The 10,064-nt window shown below is 38.9% G+C and overlaps 2 protein-coding genes across 2 annotated transcripts; one reads left to right on the top strand and one right to left on the bottom strand.

Annotated features, from left to right (window-relative positions):
• Positions 1-5,428: 5,428 nt before the first annotated feature.
• LOC133524870 (uncharacterized) lies at positions 5,429-8,172 on the top strand. The gene is made up of 2 exons (XM_061861017.1): positions 5,429-5,990; positions 7,064-8,172. Exons 1-2 carry the CDS (start codon positions 5,448-5,450, stop codon positions 7,877-7,879), a joined length of 1,359 nt encoding a protein of 452 aa, XP_061717001.1. The 5' UTR covers positions 5,429-5,447; the 3' UTR covers positions 7,880-8,172.
• On the bottom strand, positions 6,019-8,679 carry LOC133524871 (bromodomain-containing protein 4-like). The gene is made up of 3 exons (XM_061861018.1): positions 8,195-8,679; positions 7,888-8,040; positions 6,019-7,067 (listed from the first exon to the last, which is right to left on the bottom strand). Exons 1-3 carry the CDS (start codon positions 8,435-8,437, stop codon positions 6,168-6,170), a joined length of 1,296 nt encoding a protein of 431 aa, XP_061717002.1. The 5' UTR covers positions 8,438-8,679; the 3' UTR covers positions 6,019-6,167.
• Positions 8,680-10,064: the final 1,385 nt, after the last annotated feature.

The following is a 10,064-nucleotide window of genomic DNA, read 5'->3' as shown; positions in this document are numbered from 1 at the left end:
TATTATGAATAGGGCCAGATAGAGAACATGCAATTTATTGGCATAAAAGGTCCCTAGTGACAGTGCATGCCGCTGAAGGCGGGCATGGGAAATCACAAAATATGTGGGCTGCTAAAGAGCGGGGACCAACGTTACGCTTATATCTAATCTCACAGTCACGAGACGGAACGAGACGCGAAATTCTGGCCACAAGTACTAAAGTTTAGTGCACCTACAAAACCATGGCTGACGTCGTTATCCGGGAACGCCGATACAACGAAGAAATTAACAGCAGCGCACGGATTTCAAATCGGATGAGGCGGGTGTTCATTAAGCCTCAGCTTCGCTAAGCCAGGCTAAGAACAACTTGCAGGCGCAAGTTTTTGGGTGGACCCGTGCCGCGTAAAGACCTTTGGGGTCGCCGGTTGCGCCGGAAGACGTCACGCGACACAGTCCGCAGGTCAGAGCTGTGCCCTTGTCCTTGTGCGATGTCCTTTATTGTCCTTGGAACAAAACATATTTGTTCAATGACTGTCTTTTGGATAATTTGACTTTCGATAATTTTAATATATAGAGTACCTACCCGTATATCACATACTTAACAATTATTGATTTTATCAAGTCCTCTTTAACGCACTCGTTTGAAAAAGTAATCGTAGTGATCTCGTCTCAAAATCGTTTCCGAAACGCGACATATAGTTATGACGTCCTGCGCAGCGAAAATTAAGCCACCTTTGGTTTTGAACGCGGTAAAGTTATGATCAGGTACCCTTTCACTTGCAGTAAGTGCTTGAACACAAGTACCGCAGTGTATTTTTTAGTCAAACTCCGGACTATAAACCCCGCTATGTTCGCAATGGCGTGTTGGCAAAAATCCGAGAAATCTCCCTAACTCCTCTTCTGGATCGTCGATGGGTTTCTTATCTACATCAACGTCTTTGGCCGTGCTTTTTTAATACGCTGTATTGCGGAGGAACAATTTAATTTATTTAAGAAGAAGCAGTTCCAAGTCGCAGCAGTTGCCTCTGCTTGAGTCTTTTAATTGCACGTACACGAGTATTTTTTTGTAAGCGGCCACTATGGAAGGTAGAGGCAAGGAACAGAATCTCCTTAGGCAGAACTGTTGCAAAATTGTCCAGCTGTGAGCTATAAATAATAGTTCCAAATCTCTGCAGAGTAGCGCTAGAGTAGCTAAGAACCTAGGCGTTATTGACGGAGTGAAGTGCGCTGTCTATGATATATTTTAGGTATTGTAGCGCCACCTATTTTTGGTCTTTTGTCGGACACTTTTTGGTATATGGAGATTCTGATCCTTGCCTTTACCTTCCATAGCGGACACGAATTGTTGGACAGTTGGATTATTATTACTTCCTCCTTGTGCCCTGATGTTACAAAACAAAAACTCTAAGTGGTCCTGACTCAGTTTATAGATTGACAGACATATTCAAATTTTTGTCTATATCAGGGACGAATACAGATTTTTCTTGAGCTGTTGATGAGTAAAGTTCCATTTATACATAATACAAATATAGTGTGGTATGAAAAAAATATAGGAAAAAAATATTATTACTTTTGTTTACTGAGGGAGTACTAAAGTATCAAATTTGCTCATCTTTGCCTATCAAGAAGTAATTGAGTAATATTGATTATAAATTAATGTAATTTCGATTACAAATTACAAAGTAATCTTAATTGCATGTAATGGACTATTACACGTAATTCAACTACATGTAATCTACTTTGTAGTTAAAATTACACAAGTAATTGATTACGCCCAACACTGCAGGCAACAAAGTCTCCGCCGTTTTTAATTCGAACTTGTCCATGGTAGTGGTTATCGTATAGCTATTTTTAGAACAAGCAGGTTGCGTTAAGTTACATTCATATGATGAAATCTTTTTATAAATTTAGTGGTTCGTGGAGTAACGGTAACAAGAATCAGTTCATATTTTTGATATAGATTCAACGCATTTTTTATTTTGATACTCACATTTAATAGATATAACTGCCTTTTTTGACCTAGGTTTTCTTAATGCGACTTGAATATCCTTTAAATTTTGAAATACAACATCAAGTTCTTCCATAAAAATAAAGATAAGAGCTTACTATTAGTTCTAACTGAAGACAATAAAAAAAAACTTACATAACTATATAGCGCCACACGCCGGTATCGGTACTATTCGGTACCTCCTGGTCCTGGACGACGGACGTCGCTGCTCGAACGATCACCACGCCCCGACAGCCGTAAGCGATGTCTCCGGAATGCGTTGTCCCTTAGTTCATGTCTCACCAGCTATCTATAACAATTATTATATTGTCTGTAGGCGATATATATGACGCCTGCTCCATATAGGGCCAGCACCACCAACAGCAAGATATTTAAGTCGCCATGCTGATTCACGATGACCTCCTTATTGTAGCACACACATACTTTCAGCACTCCTTACCCATTTTTGATAATGAAATTTTTTTTTCTGAGTGAACGAAACACTGTCGCACGAGGGTCGAGTCGCGATTGTAAAAAGCCCTTCGTTAGCGAAACGCGCTGGCAAGGATTGCCATCTGAGGAGGGGAGTAGCGGCGGAGTTGGATTAAGTTAAACAACCAGTATTTTCGACGTTCCGTTTAATACTAATCTCTTAAAACTAACACACGATATGGTATACCATACCACGCCACACTGGGCTCGACCACCATACGGGTGCCATGTCGGCGAGCCGTATGGATGGCAAGCCCCCGCTGTCTCTTGTATTGTTTATTATCATCACAAATGGGGCAATACAGCAATTCAGATCCGTTAATGCACGGTTGTGAAGTCATAAAATCAGAATAAAATTTAAAAACTACTTAACTATAAACTTTAAAAAATTGCATACGAATACAAGCAATGAATTATAAAAATAGGTTACAAAACACAATAACATTTCACCAAAAGTTTGACATTTGACATATTTTGTTCATATTCATTATTCAGGACAATTTTATATAATTTGTGGATTTTGTTCCATCAATTAAGTACTCTGTTCTACTGGATGTGCTTCGGAGTAGCGGAGGAGTAGCTCCAGTCAGCACTGAGGCACCGCGGTTGGCGCTCCGCTGTCACCTTCCGCCACGGCCGGTACCGCCCGGTGCTCGCAGCGCGGAACCTGCACGAACCCGCCGCCCGCCCGCTGCCGCGCTGCAAGGAGCAACGGTTGCTGCACTGCTGCTGCATCCGGACTTGAAGGCGCCCTCGCTTAGATCGCTACTCCTAGTTGGCCACCTAACGATGTGACTTCAAATTAATTCGTGGATACGATTAATCGACGACTTTTCAGGGAATTTTGGAATCTTTTCGAACACTGAAATCCTAAAATTTAATTAAAATTAAAACGTGAAATTTTTTGATAACCGTTTGACGACGTTTATACAAAATGTTGATTACTATATTTTCACACTTAAACCAATGTATACTCATAAATTAATTTATTTTATAAAATTAAGCATTATTTTAATCATTATCTCCAGATAGTATTGTTCCCAGTAACTTTGGAAAAAACCTAATAAAATATTACGCCCCATCACTACCCATGATTCAGGAACAAATTTCCGTGTTCATCACACGAATAAATGCTCTTACTGGGATTCGAACCCAGGACCATCGGCTTCATAGGCAGGTTCATAGACCGGTCGTCAATCAATAAATAGGAGCATACTGTATTAGTCGTTCACAATAACGATAAGATTAAGTGACACTAGTGACATGACATACCGTTTGACTACCGTGTATCTATATCTACATACAGGCTGTTCCGAAGTATTGAACCGTAAATCATTAATTACTCTGTTAATACCGTGGCCTTTGGAATGAGACTTTGTACATAGGTTAGAAATACCCTAATCGACACGTCTTATACTACTTAAAAATAATATTACAATAGGCATTATATCAATGACAATTTAGATGGAATCACAATATAACAAAATAAACGTATCAAATGGCATTATAACAAATGTATGATGGTTATTTTTATAATTATATTAAGCATTACACACCCAACTGCAAGTGGCGGAGAAAGGCAGAAGGCTTAGGCGATCCAAGCTCCTCGCTGCTTAGCAACCGCTCAACCCGCTACTGCTCGGATACAGATAGCCTTCGGATGAGTTCCTCTTTTAAGGTTTTGTACTTATCTTGTTCCGGTGGGTTCAAGATAATGTCTTCAATCTCACCGATTAGCCGTTGATCGATTATACTGATGACATGGCCAAATTTGGTCATGTCTGACTCTAACCCTACTAGATGAAATTGTGCCTCCGCCTGGGCGAACCATGCTGCTGGTCGGTCGGTCAACCGACACCGCATATGCCGTTTGATGGTGTCAGATGAGCTTGTGAGTCCGCAACTCCTCAAGAGACATTTCAAAATTTGATACCGAAACCAAATGTAACAAAAAAATCAAATGCACATAAATTCAGAAAATAAAATGAAAATCGAAATCACCTCGTAAGGGTGAAAAGGCGGAAGAAAAGGGGGAAAAGGGGTTGAAGTTTATATGGGAATCAGTAAAAAGCAGATTGTATAAAAGACTGGCCCCCAGATACGATACCAGATAGATTTCAGGATTTTTATTAGTAAATCACCCCCAACCCTTTAAGTCTTCACATTAAAATGAGACTAGAAGTACCTAGCATAGTGGTATTTTCCAGTTAGAATACCTCTTGTCAGAAACAATAAAACGTATTTCGACACATTTTGAGATCTATCTCCTCGTCCGAAATGCTCAAATCCCTCAATGAAATCAATTTTTTTATTGTATTTTAAACATGTCACAATTGAAATTTCATCAAAAGTCAACACAGGCCTTTTCCATGTGAGTGGCATTTTCTAATTTCTTCTGGATTTGCGAAAAGGTTTCTTTTGTTACTCCTGGTAAACAATCCGACTCTGACAGCCACCTCTTGATGCGCGACACAGCAGGCAGTGCAATTCCTTAAAAAGTGTGATGGAAATTAGTAAACGGCACAACTTTCGAGATTCTATCGTGACGCGAGTTTTCCTCGCCTGGCTTGGGAAAAAACTCAGGGGAAAATCGCCCACAATGAAAGTATTAAAAATAACCAAAAAATACTTGCAGGTTCACTTCTGCCAAAAATACCTCTAAGTCTAAAAACTTCCAAACAGGTGCTACAAATTATCTTCATCGAAGTACTCAGGGCTACGTGGGATATTCAATGATAATATTAGTTTTTGTGATACACAATTTTATTCCTGAGCTACATAGTTATATACGGCATGTCCCGTAGGCTAATCATCAGGTTAATGCTAAGCACCTTATTCTATTTTGGCTCAGCCTTATAGAGCAAGGTCGTGAAAAATGCAACATATAATAATTTATAAACAGTCCTACTCAAGGAGTGTCCAGTATAAATAAATAAATATAGGATATTATTAGTATAAGTAGTGTAAAAGTATTAATAGACGTTCGAATATGGTGCGTCGAACCGACGGACCGGTGCGGTGCGCTCTACACGCCACACCACCGCACCCGTACAAACACCGTCCAGTGCTTTTCGTGCTACGGAACGGTGAGGTCGACATGCCTCCGACTTTATCCAAACAAACTAAAATCGCGTTAGTTGTGGCATCCGTCGTAGCTATTACACCTATCAAAAAGCAGAGGAAAAAAAGAAAACAATGGGCAAAATTCTATTTAAAAAACCGAGAGTCATACAGTCATGTGCGACTTGTGAGAGACCTTGATGATGACGATTTTCGTATATATCTCCGAATGAGTTCCGATTCATTTAGTGAATTGCTTGAACTTGTGAAACCATATATAACTAAAACCGATACAGTCATGAGAAAAGCTGTGACAGCTGAAGAGAGATTGCTAGCAACCTTAAAATATCTCGCGTCAGGGAGAGAATTCAGCGAACTCAAATTTGGTACAAGTATATCATCGCAACTGTTGTCTGAGATAATACCAGAGACCTGTCACGCAATATGTAAAGTGCTTAAAAACTATATGAAGGTACGTATTTATAAATAATAAGTCAAAATTCATACTATTTTTTATTTAAAATCAAAATATGTGGCATTATCCACGAGTAGGGACCTTGTTGTCGGTATTGAGTTATTAGTGTATTCATAATCTAGGTCCCTTTTCATAGATAATGCCACATATGTGTGTACACATTTACATAGGTAATTATTTTTTAAAAATCAAGAATTCTTGAAGTTGTTTTCCTGTGCCCCTAAAAACATCCATATTACCACTTCCTCTAGTGTCTGGCTCATTATGTTGTGTTTCCCCACTTGGGGTCAACTCAAGTAGAGTGTCAGCTGGTAATAAAACTTGACTCAAATGTGTGTCTGCTGAATGAAGAGTAATCGAATCTGCCGGTGTTTGTGGTAGAGAGGGTGTCGATTGTTGAGGGGACGGTGCCGGTGATGGTTGTGAATACTGAGGAGACGGGGATGGTTGTTGTATGTATTGAGGGGACGGTGATGGTTGTGAATATTGAGGAGACGGGGATGGTTGTTGTATATATTGAGGAGATGGTGAGGACGGTAATGAATGTTGCTGATATAAATGGTTTCTATATGGGTGAGTGTGGTATGAGGATTGTGTGCCAGTATGTAAGTTTTTATTTAAGTTTATTGAATGTTGAGGAGACTGTGATGGTTGCGATTGTTCAGATGATGTGTGTGAATATTTAGGTGACTGTGATGTTTGTGAATATTGAGGAGACGTTGAGGACGGGAATGCATGATGCGGATAAATATGGCTTCTATAAGGGTGGGTGTAGTAGGAGTATTGTGTGGCAGTATGTATGTTTTTTTTAAAGTTTATGGAAGTATCTAAAGTAAGCTCTCCTAATTTAGCGTAGAACAGTAGTTCTCCAATTATTTTTTCGGCTATGCATCTTTGAACTTTTGGTAATTCTTTCAACTGAAAGCTCACTGAGCGTCCAAAGGCATCGGCTGAGGTGTCCTGCGAGTTGCTGTCTTTGATTAATTCTGCCGCAGACTGAATCAGTTCTTCTTGTTTCTTGTACAGTTCATTTTGCCGCTTGGTTGAACTCTTTACCTTTTTTGTTACAGGTTCCTGAAACAGAAAGTGAATGGCTACAAATAGCAAAAGACTTTGAACAAAAATGGCAGTTCAATCATTGTTTAGGTGCAATGGACGGGAAACATATTCTTATCGAAAAGCCACCAAACTCCGGTTCAACGTATTACAATTACAAGGGAACTTTTAGCATAGTTTTGCTTGGCATTGTTAATGCCAATTACGAATTTATTTACGTAAATGCAGGTACCAATGGAAGTATTTCTGATGGTGGAGTATTTAATCACACATCATTTCATGATAAAATGTTGTCTGATCAACTGAATTTACCACGACCATCTGTGTTGCCGTCATCTGATATAGTTGCTCCATATTGTTTAGTTGCAGACAGTGCATTTGCCATGAATGAAAATCTTCTAAAGCCCTACCCACAGAAAAACTTGACACATGACAAAAGAATATACAACTATAGACTTTCCAGAGCTAGGAGAATTGTAGAAAACACATTCGGTATATTAGCTGAACGCTTTAGGGTATTCAAAAAACCCATCACAATGAATGTTAAAAAAGTACCAATAATAGTAATGGCTTCATGTTTACTACACAACTTTCTAAGAAAAAAGTCTACAAACTACGTCACAGGGAATTGTGTCGATCGGGAAGATACTACAAACAATACTTTCCGTCCAGGAGATTGGCGGAATAATAATATCTCAGTAAATCTCAATAGAACAGATAGACAGCGTACTGCAGAAGGTAATGCGGCGAGACAGATATTCACAGAATATTTTAACAATCAAGGCCGTGTTGATTTTCAAGAAAGAATGATTAATGTGCTAAATATTTAACTACCCACCTCGCTATCTGAATCTGGAGTTCCTTGTATATTATCGATTCCCTGGGATACCGGCATAGTCTTCTCATGAAGAAATGTCAAATATGGATAGTACCACAGGGACGGCGTGTACACGTCTCCCAACCCAGCTCCAGTTGATTTGCTGGATTCCACCTACAAATAGTTATACACTGTACTACCGTTCATAAAAATAAAGGAATTACAAATATGTAAGAAAGTGGATTAGTCCATTAAATTTAGAAAAACAATGTTAATTACAAATAAAATACTGATTTTAAAGAGTGATATTTACTTGTAATTTACCTACCTTCTTTCGTTCACGTCTATACGCAGCTCTAAGGTGTTCCAGTTTTTTTTTAACTTCCTCTGTAGTAGCCTGCGGGTAACCCGTTTTCCATTTATCTAAAATTATTTGTAACGCTTGACTGCGGGCATCTTTGTTGCAGTAAAGTTCGTGACTTGAATCCCACAAACACGGAAAACCTTTGTAAAGTTCTAACACTTCCACTATTAATTGTTTTTCAGCTATATTTACGGATTCAGACGACATTGTGACGTGTGTCTCGCTCGGTTGTAGATCCGCGACTAACGCTCGGAACGGTGCGGTGGCCCGTCTACACGAGCGAATTTGGTGCGGACCGCACCATATCCTTTGGGAGAATCATCGAACCACCGCACCGTCAATAATAATAATATTGTCCGGCGGACCGCTGTACACACCATCGAATATTGTTCCGAGCAGACCAAGTTCGCGGTACGGAGCGCACCATATTCGATCGTCTATTAATACTTTAAAAAGTAGTTTCAGGTAATATGACGATGTACAATCAATACAAATAAAATCTATTCTATTCTATTTTATACGTACGTCCTGGCATACCCCCGCTTCACTATTTTCAATTACTAATTTGACCTATATGGGTGGCAGCGAAACACCACTATTGGGTCTATTGGACACACAATAATAAATAGTATTAACAGTAATTTCAAACCCACCAGCATCGGAAGGTAGTGGTTGCTGACTGTCATCATAATTTGTCCTGGGCTTGTCCAAATTCACATTGCGCTCCTGTTGCGGCAATGTGTTGTGGCTCTGTTTACACATTTTACAATTTAAAAATAACCATTTACCATCATGGTTATTAAGGCATATATTGCACGTGTTTTTAATTTATATAAGATTGCCTCCGAGCAATAGGTAACATTTTAATTTAAATATGGGAATGTTATATATGTGATAGTCTTTATTATCACAATGCTTACAGGTCCGCAACGACTTCAATACCACATTTGTAACCGCAGGTATTGATTTGTATTACCTTCATACTTCAACTAGTCACAGTAGGCATGGTGCCTGACTCCGGATCTAACTGGTATGCCCAGTGTGTGATTTTATCTAACTTACAAGTCAAAATTGATATCAAAAGCATGTCTCATTTATCAACGTTTATTTATTTGTGAAATGTTTTGTATGGAAGCCGTTGCCCCCTTTTGTATATTAGAAATATCTACTATATATGATTCTCTACTAATCTAGCCTTGTTGTCAAATCTCTTTTTAATAGTTGTATTCTTGTATTGCTTCCTTATATGACTCATTTACCAACGGCAAATTCAGAATAACCGCCAGCGGATCCTCCTGTAAGTATTTTCTCAAGTAAAAAAGCTTTTGCACATTAGACAGCGAGCTACTCTGATCGATGACAGCAGTCAATAAGTCAAAAAAAGGTTTAAATTTAGTAAAATCTTTTCAGTCGTAAATGGATATTACGATTGTGGGCAACTTACACGTGGATGCGTTGTGGCACTCCGAAGTCACTTTTGTGTTAAACATTTTAAGAGAGCTGTTAATATTTGCTAATATATGGAACAGTATTTGTCTTCAATCTCTCCCACCTGAACTCACCTTCGTACCCTAATCCTGGAGAGTAATAAATAATCAAGAAAGAGCCTGTGAATATAAACATAACGATGAGAAGTTCATCATTCATAGTAAGTATGTCTACTATGAATGATGAACTTCTCATCGTTATGGAATCTGGAATGTCTTCCAGAACAATATGTTTCTACTTCTTCCTTCTTAGTTTTCGGTATGTGGACTGAACAGAGGCAGATGGTTCAGCATCAGTCTTGATTATTGCCAACAGGTGTAAAAAAAAACTTGACTTTTGAGATGTT

This window comes from Cydia pomonella, chromosome 14 (genome assembly GCF_033807575.1).
Source record: "Cydia pomonella isolate Wapato2018A chromosome 14, ilCydPomo1, whole genome shotgun sequence".
NCBI lineage: Eukaryota > Metazoa > Arthropoda > Insecta > Lepidoptera > Tortricidae > Cydia > Cydia pomonella.
The sequence above is the reverse complement of the archived record's forward strand: the minus strand, read 5'-3'. Positions and strand labels throughout refer to the sequence as shown.

Coding starts and splice junctions, on each gene's coding strand:
- LOC133524870 (XM_061861017.1), top strand. CDS start 5,448: ATGGTGCGTCGAACCGACGGACCGGTGCGGTGCGCTCTACACGCCACA. Junction 5,991..7,063: donor TGCTTAAAAACTATATGAAG/GTACGTATTTAT, acceptor TTTTTGTTACAG/GTTCCTGAAACAGAAAGTGA.
- LOC133524871 (XM_061861018.1), bottom strand. CDS start 8,437: ATGTCGTCTGAATCCGTAAATATAGCTGAAAAACAATTAATAGTGGAA. Junction 8,041..8,194: donor ATAGACGTGAACGAAAGAAG/GTAGGTAAATTA, acceptor AACTATTTGTAG/GTGGAATCCAGCAAATCAAC. Junction 7,068..7,887: donor CTCCAGATTCAGATAGCGAG/GTGGGTAGTTAA, acceptor TTTCTGTTTCAG/GAACCTGTAACAAAAAAGGT.